We start from the raw sequence: 23,991 nt of genomic DNA on the forward strand, positions 1-23,991 counted from the left end.
TGTTACCCCTCTAATTCGCCTCTTTAATCGCGTCCCCGTCCCCACTCCTGAACGCTTCGTCCTCTTCCAGCTGTAGCTGTGCGGGTGGTGTTGTTGTAACTCACCCGGTGTGTGATGGTGCACGGCAGCCCTCACAGAAGCTGATGTGGGACCCCCAGCCTCTGCGAGCTCATCCTGCTGCAGATTAGAGAGCTTTAACTTCTGCCTGTACGCAGGAATCAAGGGACCACCATGTGTCCCAGTCCATAAACATTTCATAAACTGTCCTTTCCTGGAGTTCGTGGCTTAGATAACCTTTGTCAAGTTCACTGAGGACAGTCCACTGTCGTCCAGGGACATGTCGATGTCTCTTTAAATCGGTCCCCATCAGCCTGCAGAGCTCCATCAGTCACTTATTTAAATCTGCAAAGCTGTGATCGGCGCTCATTTTTCAGGGGAAACAGCCGACATTGAACGCAACACCAGACCGACCTGAATCGCGCTCAGGAAGACGGAACAGCCAATCAGAAGAGAGAGTACACGACGAAGAGGAGGGAAAGAGACGGAAAGAAGCAAACTGTAAAAAGGGAGAGATGAAGAATTTGCCTCCCAGCGTCCGTCTCTCTCTCTTTCGCTGCTCCTTTGTCATTTATTCGTCCCTCTGTGAAATAAATATCTGCTCCTCTCATCCGTCCTCCCTCCTCCTCTCCCTCTCTCTCTCTCTCTCTCTCTCTCTCTCCCTCTCTCTCTCTCTCTTTTCCCTCCCTCTCTCTCTCTGATTGTTCCATAAACAGTGATTGATCAGTGAAGGCAGCAGCTCACCGATCATCTCCTCCTCCATTCCTCCTTTCTCTCTCCCTCCATTACCTTTTCTTCTCTCCCTTCATTACCTTTTCTTCACGCCATAAATCTCCTCTCCCTCCTTCCTCTCCTTCTCTCCCTTCAGCTCATCTTCACCCCTCTTTATCACCTCCTCACCTCTTTCTTTATCTTTTTTCTTGCCCTAACCTCCTCACTTTGCCTCTTCATCCTTCTTTCTGACCTCATCTTTTCTTTCTTGCTCTCTCTTTCCAGGCTTTTCCTTTCTTAACTCTTCAGTTTTGCCTTTCATTCCAGGAATCATTTCTTCCTTTTTGTTTCCTTTTCTTTAAACTTTCAACATTCCTTTCCCATTTCTTTCTTTTCCTATTCTTTTTCGTTTTGTCCCTTTTTATTTCCGTCCTTCTTTCCTCTCCTTTCTTCCTACCTTTCACTACCTCCTTTTCTTTTTATCTTTTCTTTTCTTTCCCTTAACTTTTCTCTCTTTTTGTCCTTTTTAATGATTCTTTCTCGGTATCTCCTCCCCCCCCCCTTCCTCTTCTCTCATTTCACCTCCTCTCTCCTCCTCTTCTCTTCTCCTTTTCACGCCTCCACGCTGGCTGTGATATCTCAAGAACTCTTTGAGGGAATTTCTTCAAATTTGGCTCAGACGCTCATTTTGACTCAAGGATGAACTGATTTGATTTTGATAGTCAGAGGTCAAAGGTCACCTCACAAAACACATTTTTCACCACAACTCACTGCTTCATGTGCTGTTTTTAAGAAGATATCGCACAAAGGATTCAGGATTAAAACGCTGAAGTGATGACATTTTATATCCAAAAGGTCAAAGGTCAGCTCCACTCACATCAGGAACTCTTTTCTGTCCATTATTCAGCACCAAACCTCAGGACCTGAAGGACAGACTGAGACCATATTTCACCTCTGCTCAGATTCTGAATTTGTGACTCTAATCTTCAGATCTTCTGTGCTGTCGGCTTGAACTTGTGTGTGAAGCGTCCACACTACCACACCACGCTACTATTTGTAGCTTCTCTGCAGCGGCGTCCATATTTGAAGCTTTGTGATTGGTCGAGCTGATTTTGATCTTCAGGTGACTGTCGTTGCTCCATGTGATGAAGCTCTCTATCAGTCCTCTGGAAAAACAGTCTCTAAGTGAAGACGGCGTGTTTCTAACAGGACAGTATTCACGGGAATCACACATGTCGAAACAGTGAGAAAAATACACTCAGTATGCTTAATAAGTACTTCACTACATGTATTTTATATCAGTCTGCACACACATGCAAGTAAACTGCAGCTTGACTGGTTTAGCGGTAATCCTAGTTATTTCCCTCTTCCCACACTCTTGTTTCTTTCCTCCCCGTTAACCTCCTGTGATTACTCTACCCGTCACCTTTATGTGTCTGTCTCCTCCTCTCTGCTCCCGTCTCCTCCTCGTTTTCTCCTTGAGGTCGTTACCCAGCAGAGCGATGCCTCGGAGTTTTGCAGCTTCTGAATGACGGATGTGTGAAAGAGAGAGAGAGAGATAAAAGATCAAACTTGAGCCCTTGAGTTAAGTGATAACATCATCCGCTTCACACACGCACACGCACACGCACACGCACGCACACACACACACACACACAAAATTCCCAATTAAACACTCCGGCGCTTGCCGTGATCTTATCTGATCAGCGGCTCGGCAGCTTTGGCAGCAACGATCAATGGTCGTTCACCTCTGTCGTGCGCGCACACACACATACACACACGCGTGCACAATACACACACATTCAAATACACACAAACATCATGTCCTTCCTCGCTGTCTCTTTCACTCTTCCTCATCTTCTCCGTCTCCATTTTTCCGTCTTTCGTCTCTTTCCTCTTTCTCTCCTCCCGTCGTACTCACACATCATCTTCCTCTTCCTTTTCTTTCCCGGCTTGATTCTTATTCTCCTCCTGTCTCTGTTTTTCTTTCCCTCGGCATTCTCTTCCTTTTCCTCTCATTTTCTTTCCCTCCTTCCCTTACGCTCTCCCGTAATCTCCCATCCTCCTCTCTCGGTGCTGGGTTTCTCAGTGTGGCGGTCTAAGTAGGTCGGTGTTGACAGCTGAGCTCGACGCAGACAGAGAGGAGACATTATTTCTGCTCTGTGTGGGCTTCCATACAAACACTCACTCGGTGTTAGTGGCTCGGCCTCACTCATTCCACAGACTCTGTATACAGATCTATGTGCAGATCTAAATCCCTGAAAGACCAGAGGACCCTCTGATCTGGATATTTATCAGTTTATGTAGTCCTCTCTGGCTCCACATCAGTCTGAACTCTTGATATTGATGCAAAATGTAGCTGAGACCCTCCAGGACCTGTCAGACCCTGTGAGGAGGTGATGTTTTTTGTCTGCTCTTCCTCAGGTTCCTCAGGTCCACATCAGCAGCACTTTCTGACCTCATGTTGCATCTGTAGCCATCTGTTGCACAACAGTGACCTCTGTGGCCACTAGTGGTAATTACAGGATTGCTGAGTACTCCAAAAAGCATTTTTCCAAACAAATAAAAATGATGCGGCAGAATCAGGGATGTCACCTTACTTCCTTACCCACTATGACAAAATCAAAATCACCTGCCGACAGCCCTGTCAGAGATTCGGGTGTGGTATGCTAGCAGGAGCTAATGTAGCCTCGAGTTGCCTCAAGTTACATCACTTATGTCACACAGCTACATCTCTGAGACACAAAAAGGCTCAACGCATTAAAAAAATTTTTGTTCACAGTAGCAGACCCGTAAACTAACGTTGATGCGTTAAATTATGTCAAGTGAGTGCTGATCTTTCCCCCGTAGGACTCAAATTACACAGATATTCTAATATTCCTACAGTGTAACGAGCAGCAGTTGATAAGGCCATTAAATTAATGAACATTAAAATTAGAGATGCATAAAATCCTGATCCTAATTTTGGAAAATAAAGTTTGAATATGAAATTAATTAAAACACATTTTTTAATGCTGTATGCGTGTGTTTACTCCACGTGTAAATGTGCCTGTGTCGGATTATAGTTGGCCGTGTGTGTGTCTGCCTGCATGTAAACAATGTGTGCTTTCTGCTGTGTGTATGCAGTGTACAGAGATATCTGCCAGTGTGTGTGTGTGTGTGTGTGTGTGTGCGCGCGCGCTGCAGAGCCCAGGGCTGTCCTGTGTGTATTCAATGTGTTTAATTTTGAGCTTTTTGACAGCTGCATTATTCACAGACTAGCAGGAGGTTGACTGTTCTAACCTCCATCCACCCACTGCGGGGTGCTTTTCATCTCTGCTGGGGGGAAACTGCTCGTGCTCTGCCACGATGCTGACACGGTAACGTATGCCTGCGCCGCTCCGTATCACCACTGCATTTTAAAACATTCCCCGTTTACACACAGCGCTGTCTGACAGTTCATCAGTAAAAATAAATAAACGACAACGACAACAACGTGATGCTGCGAGCAAGTTCAAGAAACACTAATTAACACGTCGTAAATTAACCTCTGTTGTTGTCAACCTCTGTTGGTGTGTTCAGAGCGCAGGAGACGCACAGGGGACACAAAGTGCAACTTAAATGAACATAAACTGTTTCTCTAGCTCAGATTTGCTCTTCATTTACACTTCATGCATACGTGGAGATCATCAGCTCTGCTGTTCAGCGTGCACGAGTACTCCCTACAAGAGTGCGTCCCAACACTACGTTACACGCTTTACACTTACCAGTATACACAGTACAGGCAGAGATGGGCAGGATTTCAATTAAACGTGGTCATACATGTAATTACTTATGAGTATTTTCTAATTTGTATTTTGCTGGGTGTAAAAAATAAGACTTACCGTGTCACACAATGCTTTAAGAGCTTGTATTTGTGTATTTGAAATACTTAAAATACATCCTTTAATAAGTAATTTTATTGTTAATAAGACACATTTTTATCCTCAGGTTCAAACTGTACGAAGAGGCCTGAACTTACCTGACGTGCGCTCACCTCATGGCAGGCTTTGGATCAGTCTTTCTCTTCTGCTGTTTTGTATCCTGTTTTGTGTCTTTGGCACTGGATGCTTGTGAAGTTGGAAATTTAGCGACTCCACTGCTCTTTTTTGTTTCTTATATTTAGCGCTTCTGAAAAAGACATCTGCTAAATGCTCGGCCTTCTTGTCATCTGACAGAAGTATAGTGCATCATCATGGTCCAACTGCTCCTTTCCACCACTCGTCAATGATCGCTTTGACTGGCAGAAACCGCCCAGCATGCACCCCTGAATTCTCAGCCCCCCACCTCCGAGCTGCATCCTGATTGGCCACTTAAGATCTATGATTTGGGACATTAGCAGAGATCATTTAATGTAGGGGGTTAAAGGGATAGTTTGAGTTATTTGAACTGAGGTTGTGTGAGGGTCTACCTGTATTGCGTACAGGTAGTCCCTCCCACCTCCCTCCCTTCATCCCTCTATTCTCAACCCACCTACCCTTCATCCCTCCTTCCTACATTCTGCCTTCCCTTCAGCCCTCGACCCTCATCCTAACGTTTTATAATGTTTTCACCTCGTACCGCACAGAATGTAATTTGTGTGCATGTAATATTTAAACAGTAATCTCACAAAACTTCGGCGTAACTTCAGGTGCAGGAGCCTGAACGTAGCACGATGCAAACCAGAGCGAGCCGCCGGTGTGAGGCCACGCTCTGAAGGAAGGAAGTCAAACGGCGGGGAACGTGGCCAAACGCACACTGCGGAACAGCTCCCAATGTGCCTCAGCCAATCAGAAGTGAGGACGGGCGCTGCGTGTTTCGTAAGAGACATTTGATCACGGAGTGTGTACATGTACGTATGTACACACACACAGAGGGAATAAATGCCACTGATTGCTGGCGTGATAATGGGCAGATTGAGAGTCTCTTTAGACGAGTGATGAAGGTTAAAGAGCTCTCTCTCTCCCTCCCTCTCTATCTGTCTCTCTCTCTCTCTCTCTCCCTCTCTCTGTTATAGACTGAAAGACTTGCAGGATATATTGCAGTGTGAGTCAAGCTAATAGATCAGCGGCTCGTTAAAGGCCTGATGCTGGTACCAATTTATCGCTGTGGAGACTGACGAGGGGGCGGGTCAGGACTCCAGTCGAGCCTTTGATCAACTGCAGGGTCGAGTTATTAATAAACACTTGTTTTGCCCTCTCTCCCCCCTCCCCCGCTCTCGCTCGTTGATGGAGGATTTACAATAATGGTCTGACTTCACATCAGTGATGTCACTGCGGATGACACGTTGAGTTATGACATCAGAAAACACACAGAGATGTCATTAGTCTTGAGAGCAGGAGATATAAAATCAATCACTCGGAAATGATTGAGTGATTTAACGTTAAAACATCCACTTCCATTCCCATCATCGTTATTATTAGTCTCATTTGTTCCTTCAGGTAAACAAACCATTCATTACTGCTGACTCTAAAATCTGTTTGCTGACCTTTGTTTATTGCCTCTCGCTGTGTCCTGAATGTGCGTCTGATGATCTATTTCAAGCCAATGAGCCGTAATGATGTGAAATTTGCAGCCTGTGAATTGATGCCATAGCAGTGATGATAATTATTAGAATAATGATCACAAGTGTAAAAACAGAAACATCATTCTGATCTCAGTCTGTGAGCAGTCACAACAGCAGAGTAACTTTTGAACACTTACAGCTGGAGGACGACTTCATCTTTGGTTATATTTATATGTGAAAGGTTGGCCTACAGACGACTGTTTGGGACGATGTCTGAAATGTCCTTGTACTGTGGAGCAGTCAGATTTCCTTTCCAGATAAATTAATTATCTGTGAATCAATTAATCGAATAAACAAACCAGCTGCGCGTCATGTGAGGTAACTGAAGCTGTCAGGTAATTGTAGTGGAGTGAACAGCGCTCCCTCTGTGTGAAGCTGCATTTGCTCTGAAGTACTTGAGTAACTGAACTCGGTCACGTTCCTCCCCTGCTTCTCTGAAATAGCCCTGTTTCATTTTGGGGCCACGATAATCGCAGCGGCGTCTTAATTGGCCTGCACTCGTGTTAAACGCGCTGCTGCTGCTTCTGGTGACTCTTAAATTAAAACCTCGGCCTCCTCTTTGCTGCCGGTCGCTGCGTCTCCTCCGCTGACCTGTAATATTCATTTAAAGGAGGCTTAAACGAAGTGTGTGTAACAGTTTAATTTCTCCGTGTGCGAGTCTCTCTCCTTGGGTTCATTGTTGGCTCACCATCACACTTGGCAGCAATTCTCTAAGACTACACACACACACACACACACATGCACGCATGCACGCACACACACACACAAGCTCTTTTCACAAACGCTCAGGGTCTCAGCGGTCCAAGTGTGGCCTTGTAGATAGTCGAGTTTTTGGCCGAGAGGAGAGGAAGGGAGAGGAGGACCAGTGGGAGGAGAGAGGGAAGAGGATGAAGAGGAGCAGAAAGAATACAGGGGAGGAGTGATGGAGGTAGGAGGAGGAGGAGGAGGAGAGGATTCATATAGATTTGATAGATTGGAAGCTCGAGGCAGAGAGAAGGCCTGAGGGAAGAACAAAATAAATTGGATGGAGAGAGACAGAGAAAGAAAGAAATGAGAGAGAGAGAGACAATAGCCGCATGAAATTGGATTGAGAGAGAAACAAAAATGAGAGATAACAAGCGAAGCGAGGGAGGCAGAAAAAGAGACAAAAAAGAGCGATGAAGATAAATGGAGAGAAAAGACACTGAGAGAGAGGTCGAGGATGAAAGAGATACGGGACAAGTAAGAAAGATGAAAAGTGAGAGAAAACAGATAAATAGTGAGAACTGAAAGAAACGAGGATACAGAAAGAAGGGTGAAGGGTAACACACAGATGTGATTGTTAAAAAGGAGAAAGGTCAACCAGGGTCCAGAGTTTCAGGAAGACCAGAAACAGAAAAGAGGTGAGGATGAGGATGAGGATGAGGATGAGGATGAGGATGAGGATGAGGATGAGGATGAGGATGAGGCAAAGAAACAGGAGCCAGGCGTCAGCCATGCTAGCAGCTCTGTGAGGCTGTACAAAGTGAAGCTTTGAGCTAAATGCTAACATTAGCACACTGCGATGCTCACGGTGAATGCTAAGACGAGGACGTTCTCACCACCTTACTTTCACCTGTTAGCATGTTAGCACAGAAGGTACAGCTGAGGCTGATGGGAATGTCATTAGTTCTGCAGGTATTTGGTCTTAAACAAAAGCAAACTTTGACCAGATGATGGCGCCACATGTGAAATTACGGGAGTAAAATTTATCTTAAAGTTAACGTGAACGTCTGTCCGTCATCCCTTAAAGCGTTATTTCAATGTGGTGGAAACACTGACCCAACATTTCCTTAAAAAAAATAAAATAAAGAACAACCGCAGAAAGCGGAGAGACTGTGAGAAAGGACGTATACATGTAGAGATTAGATGTAAAAGAGTGAAAGACAAAAAACAGAGAGGGACGAGCAGAGAGGTGGAGACACACAGAGAGAGACAGAGAGACAGAGAGACGTAGGGATTGAATGGAGGAGCGCCGGCAGTGCTTGGACAGCAAATTATTTGCAGAGCTACAGATTTCCAGGCTGCCTCGTTGGCCTTCCTGCCTGTCTGTCACTGTGTGTGTGTGTGTGTGTGTGTGTGTGTGTGTGTGTGTGTGTGTGTGTGTGTGTGTGTGTGTGTGTGAGAGAGAGAGAGAGAGAGAGGGAGAGAATGTGCAGGATTGTTGTGTGTGGAGTGTGTGCATCAACTATATGCACATGTGTATTTTGCAGGCTTGAACATCGTCATATATGCTGACGTGTGTGTGTGTGTATGTGTGTGCGTGTGTGTGCGTGTGTGTGTGTGTGCGTGTGTGTGTGAGTTGTGGGTTATTTTTATTCCTCTATTTAAAATCTGCTTGGGGATGCAGAAGCGCAGGAAGTGAGTGTCATCTCACTTTTCCTCTAGCAAGCTTCATTTCTCCTCACAACCTGTCTGTCCCGCCGTACGACTGCAGCCGTCTGCCTTCCTCTCCTCCCATGATGCATCTGTCCTCCCAGACACGCTAACACCAGATGCATTTCAGCCACATTTTTAAGTCATCCGTCTGAGGTGTGACCCCCTGAAATGAGGCGACGCCTACTCATCACAGATTACCTCCGTGGTTACGAGCCATTCTCCTTCTCAGATTGTTTCATTTGAAGGATTTTTGACAATCCTGACTTCAGCACTTGACAAGAAAAAAAATAATAATAAAATATATATATATATGAAATATATATATGAAAAAAGATGGAAAAAATTCTGTGGTTTTCTTGCAGGTCTCTTGAATCATTGTTGTTAAACAGCTCCATCGTTTTCCAGAGAAATGAGCTTGTTTCAAGGACATGATACAGATAACTGGAAAACACCTGAAGCAACCTGATTTACACTGAAATAAAGTAGAAATATTCTCACTGCACTGATTGTTTTTTATTTGTTTTAAGAACTGAGTTACAAGCACCAGTGTGGTGTTTTTGCAGGAAACCTGTGGCCCCTCGGGGACTCCTTGTGGGGTCCAAACACCCAGGTTGGGAACCACTAGTCAAAGGAAGCAGATATACTTCCATTTAACCAGACCAGCCACCTGAATGCATGAACATAGTAAAGGTTTTTTCACTCATGATGCTGCATGTTGCTCTTACTTTGTGGAAACGTTTCTAACATGAGGAACGACTGATCACAAATCTGCTTCACGCGACGGTTCGCTTGTTCACCGTCAGCGTAACACAACTCCTGCCATGTGACTCTGCTGTTTTCCAGAAACGTACCTTGTGTTTTCAGACCAGCTCCGGGCTCGTTGCTCTCTGACAGCGCTGTCGTCTGAATGCAGAGCTCACGCTGCACCGGCAGGTGAAAGAGCAGCCCTGCCCCTCCTCGCCTCACATCAATATTTGTCATAAAAACTCTCCATCGTGTAGCAGTTGACCCGCTGCAGCCTGGCGACCAACACCATCACTGACACATACAAAAAAAACAGCAAAATAAAAGCACATCACAACAAAATAAAAGCACATCGGAGGTGAACAGTGACAGGGTGACGGCGTTTCCCTGGAGGAACACTCAACGTGGTGTCTGTGGAGTCTTTTCCTCCCAGGAGAGCAGCGTTTTCTCCTGGAAGATGTCACTTATGTTTTTGTACTTTTGTACCTGTTTGTGTTTACGCCAGATGAATTCCTGAAATGAAAATGCTGCTTTAAAATACACAAGTAAAACTGAGCATTTTTAACATTGTTGGTACACCTGCGCCGCCATCATCGTATCCAAACACCTCAGTGTGAACAAAAAGCCTCCTGCTGCGCTGCTGCTTGTTTTACTGTTGAATATGTGCAATAAAATACACTATTTTTTTTATGGAAGTGTTAACATGCGACGTTTCTGGGAAATGAGGAGCCCAAAGAGAAAAATACATTCTTTAACATCCTAGAAAATGATATATTTTGCAGGAAAATTGTTGCATTCTCACATGAAAAACGTCTTTCTTTACAGTTCAGCTCTAGACTTTGTCGTTCTTTTAAAGGGCCACTTCAACCAAACGACAGACAGCTTCAGTTTGATTTATCTGCTTATCTGAGATTCTTACTGTGCAAAACAAATTCTGTTCACCTCCATTATATTTGGATGGTGCCAAAGAAGTACGTCTGAGCGTTTATTAACTGTCACCCTCGTTGTTTGCACCTGTAATCAACTTGTTTTCCGAACATGGTTGCCACCTGTTGCAGATTGTCAGCCTTTATGTGTGCATATAATGTAATATTTGTACATTTTGTTCCTGAATTTGATCTGATCGATCAAAACAATGCTCAGCAACAGAAAGTTAAACAAAAACACTGTTTGCAGCAAAGAACAATGTGCAGGAAATATCCTGGAAAAAGATCATCTGAAAACGCAGACGATTAAGCATCACGCCTCTAAACCCATCTCTGTTTCTCGCCCTCAGGTACATCCACGCCCTCTACCTGGGCGCCCAGAGCCGTTGGCACAGCAACGGGCCTCGCCGCCACTTCCACTGGCGGCTGATGTTTGAGAGCGCTGACATCACCATGCTCCGCCTCCTGGAGGCCTTCCTGAAGTCCGCCCCGCAGCTGGTCCTCCAGCTGAGCATCATGATCCACGGAAACACCGTCCTCCCTCTGCAGGGTGAGCGAGATGCTTCACTGTGCAGAGCGTGACACGCCGCTTTGATGGTCACGTGGCCTTTGATTGATTTAGTAAAACTGGTCTCATCAGCGTAATTGTTGAAATTCATAACACAGTATCACTAATACTAATACTACTCATCTGGCCTGGATAACTGTGTGAACACAACTGCAGCAGACACAGAAGGTCAAAGGTGAAGCTGTGGGATTTCTCTTCAGTGATGTCGCCATGTTTGCACAACTAAACAGTAAACTTTTCTGAGGACAGCGTTGTTATAAATAATGAAAATTAGAAAAAATAAGACCAAAGTAGTAAATTGACTGAATTATCCGTAAAGAAAACTGCTGTTTGTCTCTTTTATTGGACTTTGTTTTATGAGATTTTATCATCGTAAATTCTGATTGTTACAAAGGTTTCTACACAGAGAGCGAGAAGGTTTAATGAACGACTGAGCAGCGATGTTATTTCCTCAGAGTCACCCAGGCTTAATAAACATTATCAGACAGTCATTGTGTGTGTGTGTGTGTGTGTGTGTGTGTGTGTGTGTGTGTGTGTGTGTGTGTGTGTGTGTGTGTGTGTGTGTGTGTGTGTGTGTGTGTGTGTGTGTGTAGGGCAGATATCAGTAGGAGACTCTATGCTTTATTCATGCACCTCTTACAAGAAGCAGATTGGCCTTTGATGAATAAAACAAAACACACTCTCTCTCTCTCTCTCTCTCTCTTTCACACACTCTCTCTCTCTCTCTCTCTCTTTCACACACTCTCTCTCTCTCTCACACACACACACACACACACACACACACACACACACACACACACACACACACACACACAGACCACAATTGTATTTCCATCACTTGAGAGGACATTGCATTGAAATTACATTCACTTCCTGGAGACTCACTGTAACAATAACCACTACTTGCCTGACCCTAACTTTGACCTCCTGACCTGAACTTTGACCTCCTAATCTTAGTCTTCAAGTCTTCACACTAAAATTGAATCATCTACATTTTGGGGACTTGCATTTTTTCTCCCAGAAGGAGGCCGAGTCCCCACCGTGTGACTGTGTAAACAGATTTAGGTGCCTGCGAGCCATGTTTTCTGAGGAGATTTAAAGTGGGCTGCTTTGTTGGTTATGCAGGGTTTGCAGGTGGAGGGAATATTAACTGCCACTGAATCAACCACTGACTATCGTTTTAACTGCAAGATCATGGATACACATTAATTTGATTGATTTATTTTAATGTGAAATGTGAAAACGGCCACATGTTGCTCTGCAGTGCCTATGAGGTGTCTATTGTAATCTTTCAGATCAGATTGTACTCTTCCATACGCAGTTATATGTAGTTTTAACCTGTTGGAGGGCCACACTCTGCTGCTGTGGGCATGTTGTTGCAGAAATATAAAATATGATATCACGTTACATTCATGCACCATTTCAGCCAGTCCACCATCAGACTCTATGAAGGGAGACCATATCGGCTCGGCTCGGCGTGGCCTAGCAATGCCTTAACCTAAACATAATGCTAACGTTAACCCTTCAACCATGTTGTGAATCTCAAACAGAAGACCAGATAAAACGTCCAGATAAAACGTCCTTACTCCTCTTCTCTCTGTCAAGGCCTAAAAACCTTACGTCCTCACACAGATACAAGTATGAGAGCATACACACACATGTCTGTCAGTTCTGGCAAGCGACCGTCTGTTCATAGGCATTCATGTTTTTATATCTGGGCACTTATACAATACAGACTCTCCCACACAGCCCACATCGCATTGATCAGTCCGTCAGCCAATCAATCAAACCAAGCAACTATCAGTGCTGCCAATTAATCGCTCAAGTCATCTGTTAAGTACAAATCCCAAACATTTGCTGGTTCCAGTTCCTCCAAATGCTGGGATTTGCTGGGCTTGCCAAACACAGCAAACTGCATCTGTCTCTTTCTACCCATAATCCCCCTTGTTTTGGGTCCGTTCCTCGTCTTGCTGCTGTGGTTTCCAGGAAGCTTCTGATATCACTGGTCTGACTTTAAACGATGTTGTAGGTATGAAAACATTCAGAGAAGCTGCTCAAACTTTTCCTCCAGGATAATCCATCGCTGTTCGCCCACATGCTCATAATGGAGGCAAGATTTTGGAGGGGAAATTATACTTTTGGCAAAGTGTGGCAGTGTAACTATTTTGCTTAAGGGGCTAACGTCTGGGGCTTCGAGGATGTCGACAGCCTGACACAGCTGTCAATAGGAGTGCAGTGGTCCATCATGTCAAATGCTGCACTTAAATCAGTATTAGGATAGAGCGCAGGTCAGCATCTGAAGGGTCACTGGTTGCCCCCAGGAGGACCACTGGAATCACTTGCTTTTTTGAAATTAACCATAGCCACTGATTTCCATTTGGGAGACTGCTACAAACTATTTGCAGCTGCCAGTAAGAAAAAGTTATTTCCTGTAATGCACCAAAGTCCCTTCCTGCCGTCATTGTAAGTCATGTTAAGCTCTTAAAAAGTCGGCGCAGCTCTTTCTCTGCTCAAATTTTAATGCCTTCTCAGCGTGACTCATGGCTAATTTGAGACAAGACTGCATGATTAGCACACACAAATGTTTAATGTGTTAAACTGCGCTCAGGGCAGCTCGTGGCGGGCCTCACAGTGCGAGCTAATGGTCGTTTGACTTCAGTCAAAACTGGTTCTGGTCTATTTGAATGAGCTACGAGAAAAAAAAACTTGGAAGAGGACATGGTTTGTTTTGCTGGTGATGTTCAATAACTAGCGGTCATGCTCGGCATTTAACACTGGTAGGTCACTTCAACATGCTGAATTAGCATTTCAGCTTCCATTCATTAGTCATTAAAGGATTCTGAGACGTTACGGCATCTATTAGCTGCACTGAAACATAACAGAAGGACAAAAAGGAAATCATAAGTCAAGGTCAACCTACTCCTCTTCTCTCTGTCAAGGCCTAAAAACCTTACGTCCTCGCACAGATACAAGTATGAGAGCATACACACACATGTCAGTTCAGTTCTATCGGTTCGGTCAGTTGTCATGGTCCATGAAGAGCTCGTGAGTCGACCTCGGGTCAGGTGCTTTTCTTATAGAGTACCGCTGTCCTGGTCCAGGTTCTGAATTCTTATCTGAATTCTCTGAGTTTTTATCAAGTTTAGTCCTTAAAGCAGATAAAGTAATGATTGTAATGTCGATAATGACAGCCTTAGTGCTGCATTTATCTCATTATTAGACTTCTGTCAGAGTGTACATGAACCTCCGCTCACTGTTTTAAACACACCCTCGACCTTGTTCTGACATATGCCAACAAAATTGAACATTTAATAGTCTCTTCACAGAATCCTCTTTTATCAGACAATCATTTAATAATGTTTCAGTTTCAATTAGCAGACTTCCTGCCATTAGGCAAAACTTCCTACACCAAGTCTGTCTCATAGTGCTGCAGCTAAATTTATGGAGGTGATTCCATTTACATTTAATTGAATGCCACGTCTCAGTTTGACAGAGGACTCCTATGCTAACTTCAGGTGGCTCATCTGGTGCTGCAGGTTCACTGCGTATGACACTCGACTCTATTGCCCCTCTGAAAAAGAAGATGATGAAACAAAGGAAGTTCACTTCCCCAAACCTGCAAATTAAAACACCGTGAAAGGAAAGTGTTCCACAAGCATGGAGGAACTCTGTTTTGATAGAGATATGAAATCGTACATGATATTAAAACATATAGGAAGGCCCTGTGCAATGCCCGGCATGCTATTACTCATCGTTAATAGAGGAAAATAAGAAGGTTTGTTTTCAGCTCTGCAGCCGGGCTGACAGAGAGCCATAGCTCCACTGAACCATGTATTCCTATAGCACTCAGTAGAAATGACTTCACAAGCTTCTTTAATGATAAAATTCTAATTATTAGAGAAAAAATTCATCACCTCCTGCCTTCAGCTGGTACCAATTTGTCTTCAAACACAGGAACCTTAGAAACAGCTGTTAAACCTGGTATATATTTAGAGTGCTTTCCTCCCATCAGCCTTCACCAGCTGATTTCATGGATTTCTTCATCTAAAGCATCAGCCTGTCTCTTAGACCCCATCCCCGCGTGAAGAAGCTTTACTTTTAATTGGCACTTCTTTACTGGATATGCTTGACCTGCCTTTATCAACAGGCTATGTAACAGAGTCTTTAAAGTATCGGTGATTAAGCCTCTTCTCAAAAAGTAAGTTTATATGCACACATGTCTCAAACAAGTTAGCTCTTGTTAGATCTAATGCAGGCTTACTTGTGCTTCCTGAAGCCCTCAGCTGTGAAGCTCCTCTGCTGTGGAACCACCTTCCACTTGAGGCTGGGGTCCAGACCTCCTTCCCGACGTTTAAGACTAGGCTTAAAGCTTTCCTTCTTGATAAAGCTTGCAGTTCGGGCTGGCTCAGGCTTGATTTGGACCAGCCCCTAGTTATGCTGCTCTAGGCTTAGACTGATGGGGGACATCCCATGATGCACCGAGCCCCTCTGTCCTCCTCTCCTTCTCCATCGGTGCTCGTTCATATCCCTTTAACACTAACTTGGCTTCATCCCCAGAGTCCTTGTGTTCTTTCGTCTTGCAGGTTCCTGGTTTGAGGCTGCACATGGATGCTGGATCATGGTTGCACCGACTGTCATGGTCCTGCTTGATGCTCACTATTACTGTTATTATTATCAGTGATATTTCTACAGTTTTTATTATTATAACAGCAGATTGTTATTATATACATACTGTCACATATGAATATATTATATATCAACATATTATTCTTATTGTTTTTATTATTATTATATACATATACTATCCTGTAATATTTTTCTTATTAGTCACATTTCTATTAATATCATCACCATCATCATCTCTCTTTCTTTATCTCCCTCTCTCTCTAAATCCAACCGGTCGAGGCAGATGGCCGCCCACCCAGAGCCTGGTTCTGTTCAAGGCTTCTGTCTGTTAAAAGGAAGCTTTTCATCACTGCCGTCGCCAAGTGCTTGCTCACAGGGCAGTCGTCGGGTCTCTGTAAATTAAAGAGTGCGGTCGAGACCTCCTCTATATGAAAAGTGTTATGAGATAACTTTGGTGCTGTATAAATAAAATGAGCTTGAGCTGACTTATGCCAGTTATCTCAGTTTCTTTCTTTCATTTCTTCCCTTCTGCCTTCATTATTCTCTTTCTGTTTGTGTCAGTTCCCTCCCAGCCACTCATTTTCTCTCTCTCTCTCCATCTGTCTCTCCAGGTCTCTCGGCCTCTGCCTCCCTGGTCTCTCTGGCCTGGATGATTGCCTCCTACCAGAAGGTTCTGCGGGACTCCCGCGACGACAAGCTGCCCATGTCCTACAAGGCCGTGATCACCCAGATGCTGTGGCACTTCTTCACCATCGGGGCGAGGACCGTGGCCTTTGCCCTCTTCGCCTCCGTCTTCCAGCTCTACTTCGGCATATTCATCGTCAGCCACTGGTGCGCCACATGTGACCTGAAGAGTCCGGGTTCAAAGAGAGAATGACAGTGTAGAAAGTTAGGATGTGCTTTTCAATAGTTATCAGGATAAAGCTCCAGGTCCTTTCAGCTCTAGTAATCAGAATATTCTTTGAATGTGTAGTTCAAGTGTAGATTTATCATCCAACCGTCGCCTGGCTGCATTAACATTAAAACAAATCAGTCATCTTGTAGCTGAACAGCAGGTTTCCCCACAGAAACAGATGATAAATTATTCAGTTGTCTCTGAAATTACAGCCTTAAGAAAGTTACACAATGTATTTTCCTGCATTATACTATAAACAGCAATGTATCTCAGTAAATGGCTTTCTGTAGTAAATGGTAAATGAGCATTGTAAATATACCCTCTGTAACCATGAGCCTTTTAATCAGCTCATTCTCACTCATTAACTGCATTAAATCTCAACACTGGGGTTAAAACAAAACAGCTCTCTCTGCATTTTGCAGGTTCTTTCCCTCGAGGAGGAACACTTAGTAGTAGCTAATTTATACATTTCCTCCCCATTCATTGTGATTATTTATAGATTTATGAAAATGCTGCTGAAAGAGTGTTGTCTTCTCTGAGCAGAGACTCAATATCAATGTCTTGTGCAAAGTGTTATGAATGTATCCTTTTATATCCAGATTATTGATTCAAAGCACCAGACATGCATTGAATGACATTACTCATAATATCGTTTCATGGTAATCTCACTGTAATTGTGGAGGTGTCTTTTCTTACCTTTGTCATTGTGGTGGCGTCATTGTCCAGAGGTGTTTTACTGTATGTTGTATTTACAGTACTAGAAGTTTTAGCTGTAGTAATGATGGCGGTAGTAATGGTGCAGAAATAATAAAATGCATGTCGGTGTTACTACAAAGAAATCAGTCAGTCATCAGTCATTATTGTCAAGTCCTTTTAAAGTCGTCCACCTTATTCCACGTTGTTACTGGTCATCACAGAATTCAGGTGTTGTACTCTTACAAACAGTATTTATTACTGTCTTTCAGGTGTGTCATGACCTTCTGGATCATCCAAGGTGAGACCGACTTCTGCATGTCCAAGTGGGAGGAAATCATCTACAACATGGTGGTGGGCATCATCTACATCTTCTGCTGGTTCAATGTCAAGGAGGGCCCCAGCCGCTTCCGTATGACTGTCTACTACTCTGTGACGCTGGCTGAGAATGTGGCGCTGACCGCCGCCTGGTACACCTACCGTGGCCCGCACACCTCCGATTCCTACGCCCTGGTGGTGGTCTGCCTGGTAGCCTGCAGCTTTGCCCTGGGAACCTTCTTCATGCTGGTGTACTACTGCTGGCTGCACCCTGACGGGCCCGTTCTCGGCTCGCAGTGGGGAGGGTGTGTGGACGAGGGCGTGGTGGGTGCAGGAGGGGTGGCAGGAGTGATTGATGCTTGTCTCACCCCATCCCAAGGGTCCCAAACAGACATGGTCATTACCAGCCCTCCAAGGACTCTCCCCAGGACTAAAGACACGGGAGAGCCAGTTCCTGGGGAGCGAGACAGAGACAGGGACAGGGACAGTTGCCTGCCTGTCTTCCAGGTGCGTCCCTCCCCTTCTTCCTCTCCTGCACTCCTTCACAGGACCTCCTCCTCGTCCCGTGCACAAGAGGGCCCCGTGATCCGGATTGACCTCCCAAGGAAGCGATACCCGGCCTGGGATGCACACTTTATCGATCGGCGTCTCCGCAAGACCATTCTGCTTCTGGAGACCACATCGGCCGTCAGCCCCAGGATACAGTACAGGAGTAGCATGATGGGCAGCAAAGAGGTATTAGAATATGAGACGACTGTCTAAGCCAACAGGGGCTCTTAAACTTAAAAGTGCAGTCTGGGACCAAGGCTCAGCCTGAGATCAGTTCTCATCCCAGGACTACCTACGCCAGGAGAAGCATGGAAAGGAGACACGGAGTGTCAGACACCTCCTTTAAGAAATCAAGGTTGTCAAAACTTGATTGTAAAATGTAAAGCGCAATCTAGGACCAAGGCTCTCCCCTTAGGCCGCTGTCCGGGAGTAAGTAGCATGAATGAGCCATGGGAAGCAAATGGAGTACCACTGAACTGGGATAATCTTCATCTTTTCTAAAAGCTTTGAGATGAGAAATTTAATCTCTCATCCTGGGACCAAGGAGTGTTTCAGATTTAGTTTCATCCTGCACGGTTAGAACAAGAAGTAAAAGGATTTGAGAGCAATGAAGTTGCAGAGTTTGAGATAATTGAGAAACAGTCTGCTGCATGAGCTTGAGCCTCGGACCCCGGAGACGCAACAGAGACTTACACGGAAACGTTAACAGACTGGTTGCCAGAGTCTGCACAGGACATGCAATCATTTTGGTTTGGTAGCAAATTAGATGCTGAAAAAAGATAAGGACTCACCATCTAATAACTATTGCTTTAGTGATTTGCAGGTCAAAAGACACCTGCACATCTAGATTAAAATTAGCTTAAATTTGGTTGAAAAGTGATGTCTCGCTCTGTTTAGAAATCTTAGATATGTTGTTTAAAGCATATGTGTAAGTGAGCCAGGATAAAACTACAGGATGAAAAAAAAAAGTGAATTTAACAATAATTTTAGTTGTCTCACTTTTCAGCTACATTTAGTCCAGTTTTAACCAAAATGTCTATATTTCCCTTTGCCTCCAAATCACTAATTCATTAACTAACTGAGTATGGTTCATATTGTAAGTGACTTTGCAGAGTATACCCACAGTAACTGGTTTTGTTTTAGCTGGGAAAGAGAGATGATTTGACATCGCCATACCCCCAAAAGGTCGCATGTCCCTCACAAACTTTGGTAACTGTCCTTTAAGCATTCTGTCCCTCGTGTCTAAGGAGAAAGCAGTCTCATATTTTGGGCTCCAGTCTCATGAGAACACAAGAACCCATGAAATGTAGGCTCTCAAGTCTCACAGTTGAAGTCCAGATGGTTTATGAAACGTAGGCCTGAGATACAAGTGATGGCAGTCACCCATCCACGTGTGATACAAAAGCAGCCATAACAAAAGTCCCGCTGTTTACATCCCAGCTGCACTGTCACCGCCAACCTGAGAAAGGAAAAACCAATCAGGACTGGATGTAAGGATGTAAGGTGGACGACTTCTGCGATGGCTACCACCATGCGGCATGCTGTAACTCACCACAAACAGGCCTGTGATGTACAGTCGATCAAATACAAGAAGTCAGATATAAGCTATTATAATAAGCTGTAGTTAGGTGATGAATGACTTTTGAGTGAAGAAGCCTCAGTTACTCGTAAGAGTCTAAATGTTGTCCACTTTTCTTGGAATGCATACCACGCAGGGGTATGAAGGGCATCATGAGCAACCTCATCATCCTATGAAAACATTTTCCAGTGTTTGGTGCTCGCTGATGGGAAATGTCTTTTAATCATGTCAGCAGACCTCAAAGCGTCCCAGAATGAGTTTGAAAACACGAGAAAACATCCAGTAAGTGGTTCGTACATGTAACAATACATGCAAAGCAAAAGCAAGTTGGTAACAAATGCTCAAAGATGCAAAGGACCATGATGTTTTTGCAGACTGGCTATTTAGCAATAGCTTCAGTTTCGTGTTACATACAGGATGTTGGCGGGTGTTGGAGGGTTTGGACTCTTTGAAAGGCGGCGTTGTTTACAAAATGAAACCATGTACAGGCCTTTGATTCCGAGTAGATATGTGCCGATTCAGCTTTGGACAGATAAGTGGCATCATCAGTAGAAAAAATGAAAGGGTCAGAGCTGGTGAGAAATCCACTTTGCTCCTTTAAACTGTTGTGATGCCCCGAAACGAGGAGCCACAACAGGAACAAATTCAGCGGAGCTGATCAGTGAGCAGCTTCAGAGGTCGAAGTTTAAACGCAGCAGCTCCCAGGTGTGAATGAGTGCTACTATCAATTAGCATAAATGCTGAGACAGTCCGGCGTGATCAGCAACAGTACCTGAAAGAAGAACAGTAAAAAAATGAAAAACACACTAGCATCAAAGCTAACTTCTGTCCTCTCTCATATTACACAACAGATTTCTCTTCAGCAGTCTGTCTTTGAAGTCCGTTTCAAAGACACCTTTTTTCTTTCAAAGCCTTTAGGGTTAGTCTGTGCATTTAAGGTGATCTGATTCGTTATGAAGTAGGACTTCTTAAAGTCAATCCCAGGAACATTTAGACCAGTGTTGTGATTGTTTTAGATAAAGGCAGCAGGTGTTAGCGTTTTTAGCGATGCACTCTAAGAAAAACATTACATTCCCATGTGATCCTGACTCATCCCGAAACGCATGTTCATCGCCACGTTTGAAGATGTATTTGAGATACTGTGCAGTGATGAAGGCTCCAAGATCGTGATATACTTAAACTGTTTGTTTTTTGTTGTTTTAGATTTTTTTTTTTTTTTTTTGGCCTTTATTGGACAGTAACAGCTGAGGAGAGACAGGAAAGGAGGGATGCATGCAGCAAATGGAGTGGGCCGAATCGAACCAAACCCAGTCTGCGGCTGAAAGGACTCAGCCTTAGCTAGCCTAGCTCAGCTACCAGGACACCCTTAAAACTGCTTCTTTAACCTTAGCAGCTTTCATCCCAGCAAGCATTTAGAAAAGGCCGATGTTCAGGGGGTCACCAGTTCATGGTTGACTTACACGAGCACAAAAAACTAAAGGCTATGGCACAGTAAAACTCATATAAATTGCTCTATTTGTTTGCAAAGCAGGATAAGCGCCATCTTTCAGCACTTCCCTTCCAGTTCTTTTAAAGCTGACGCAGACCGTTCCATCCACATCAAAAATCACCATCAAAATGTTTATAGTGTAAAAACTGAGAATATGTGTCGACTTAACAGCCAGTGTTTCATCCAGAGGAAGCCGTTGATCATGCTCACCGTCTCCACCCTCATGGACAACAGGAGGAAAACATTTCCCGTCGACTGGAGCGCTGTGCTGTTTACTGTTTTTGAGTCGTTAAGTCTTCAGAATTCAAACGTTTCCCTCCCGCTGCCGCCCGCGGCCGACAGAAACGTGTTTGTTGTCGCAGTATCCAGATAATCATCTTTACGCTGATGATGCATGTGTATACTCTGAGGAGCTGAAGGGACTCCAGGAGACGCATTTCCGGCCTTGTGCACTTTAGGACGACGAGAAAAGCATAACACAAAGAGCAGTTTTTAGTGTGTACTTGCTCTTTAAGACGTAGATAAGCAGTTGCGATACTTTGTGTCTGCCGGGGTTAAAAAGTAGACTGTCAGAACGAGGCTGGATTAAGCGCAGAATAGTCATGCTTTACTTCCCATACTGTCACGTGTCCGATTACATCTTGCAAATGGGTTGCGTTATTCTCTGATGAACAATCTCTGGAGGATCACCGGATACACGGGGTGGCCATCACGTACACGCATGTACTGTTAAAAGCTCGTGTATAATTACTCTGACCTCACAAGGTTTGTGGTCGTATTTCTAATGAAGACACCAAGGGCAAAAATATCCATATAAGCTCACTTTGGACATACGTGTGTCTCCTCTGCAGGGAAGCTATCGTGTCATTTTAACTCCGGTGGTTATAAACAGAAAAATCATCAATCAGGAAGAGAATTTTCAAATTAATATTGGCAAAAAAAGAAAAACGTGGCTTTCTTATCCTGACAGTGTTGTGTCCTACCTGAGCGTGTGGATGTTGGTACAGTGGTGACAGTCACTGCGATGTTAATGGTGCTGAAAAACGATTATGTCACGTCAAACACGATAGGCTAATGTACAGATAACGCATCGACCACCCAATCGCGGGCCGAGGGCGAGGCTTCGCTTTCTCTGATCGGGTAATGAACCAGTCCTTTGTCGTTGAGGTAAAATAACAGTAAAAAGTGGTGCGCTGAATATATATCGACTTGAACAAATCATGTTAAAAAGTAAACGGTGAGTTTAAAAACTCATATCATCTTTTATTAATTGATGCAAGTATTTATGTTTATTTTTGTATTTGTTTTATATCTATTTATCTATTGTTTACTCACTCGGTGGCCATGTCTTTGGTATGACTCTTATATTAAGATGTAAAAAGTGAAAATAGATTTTTTTTTACTCATTCTATATATCTGTATATACCAGCGTGGCGCTATACTAGGACGTGTGTGTATGAGTATGTGTGCTTTGGTTTGTATGTATGTATCGTATGTACAGTACGTATGTAAGGATGTGCTCTAAGTTTTTTTGATAATGCTGCTTAAACATCCTCTGAGTGAACGAGCAGAAAAATAAACCAGTGGTGAAAATATCTATGACGCTGTTAAAAAAGAACTCAACAAGCTGTGCTGATAACTGTAGATGGCAACAATACTGTAGTAAACATGGCTGAACAGCCGTCGAAAATAAGCTGCTGCGCCTGTGTTTTCTTCTACCCAGCAAAGGTACTTTGTACTCACATGTTGTACTCATGTGCAGAAGGTACTTGTACTTCCAATCTATGTAGCTTTAAGAAATATTGTACTTTTTGCTTCATTACATGGATATTTGACAGCTGTAGTTACTTTACTGACTGCATTTTTACACACAAACTCAGTAATGTAAAATTTGAGCTTATTGTGGGCTTTTACACAGCTTTTACTTACACGCAAACATGAAAACTTCCTGAACCACTGAGTGGTCAAACCTCTCTCCTACAAACTCTTGTCATATACAGAATGTCAATAATGTGCCACATATGTTTTCCCAGCTGTGTTTAATTGAGGGAGGGAGGTGGTCAGGTGTTCAACGTGCAGGACTTTGACTCTGCAGGCTGAGATCTGTCAGTCAACTTATTTTAACATACATACAAATAACGTTTTTAACCCAAACCGTGATCTCCGTAGCTTTGTTGCCTTAAGCTAGACAACGCTAACAATGTGAGGACAAAGGTGCTTTACACCTGGTTCCCTCCGGTGGTCTTACATGTTGTTTTGGGATTCATTGGCAGTCGATTTATTCAGTCGTTTCGGTTTGATGACGTGTTGAGGAAAAAGGTGGAAGTACGAATATTTTGCCAAATTAATCGCATGTTCCCATCAAATCAAAAATATGATTGTATGATTTGGGCCACATTGACCGTAAAATTACAAGTGTATACAGCATTTATGTTGTTATTATTTTAATATATCCACTTTTAGTAATGTGTTCACAGCAAAGGAACATTTTCAAATGTAATACATTTACTTGGTTTGATTTCTGAAAAGATTTTGCTTCATTAGTGAGTAATTATTTTGGATATTATCGGGCTTGAAGTGTAATGTATTCAAGGGGTCTGTTGGCTTGATTGACAGGTATCTTAGCCAATCACATTCAGCTGTAGCGATGAGTATTCTTCAAAAATGAACCACTATTCCTTCCTAATGATTCAAGCTGTCAGTTCATGTCAAATGGCTCTAAATACTACATTACCCATGAGCCTCAGTTGCTTTGTTACAGCCACAAAAAACACTGCAGACTAACTCAAACACTGAATTTATATTGTTCCGGAATCGCAAATTAATTTTAGTGTATTTAAATGACTCAGCGTCTGTCCATCATTGGCTCCAGTGGA

At 43.7% G+C, this 23,991-nt stretch overlaps 1 protein-coding gene across 1 annotated transcript in view; it reads left to right on the forward strand.

Moving 5' to 3' along the window:
- Positions 1-22,808, forward strand: part of LOC139334807 (XK-related protein 7-like) — a 67,028-nt gene extending 44,220 nt beyond the window's left edge. The window contains exons 2-4 of the mRNA XM_070967992.1: positions 10,749-10,948; positions 16,204-16,423; positions 17,453-22,808. Coding sequence (XP_070824093.1) covers positions 10,749-10,948; positions 16,204-16,423; positions 17,453-18,260 — 1,228 coding nt within the window. The 3' untranslated portion in view covers positions 18,261-22,808. The remainder of the gene's footprint in view (positions 1-10,748; positions 10,949-16,203; positions 16,424-17,452) is intronic.
- The last annotated feature ends 1,183 nt before the right edge of the window (positions 22,809-23,991 follow it).

This window comes from Chaetodon trifascialis, chromosome 8 (assembly GCF_039877785.1).
Source record: "Chaetodon trifascialis isolate fChaTrf1 chromosome 8, fChaTrf1.hap1, whole genome shotgun sequence".
In the NCBI taxonomy this organism is placed as follows: Eukaryota; Metazoa; Chordata; class Actinopteri; order Chaetodontiformes; family Chaetodontidae; genus Chaetodon; species Chaetodon trifascialis.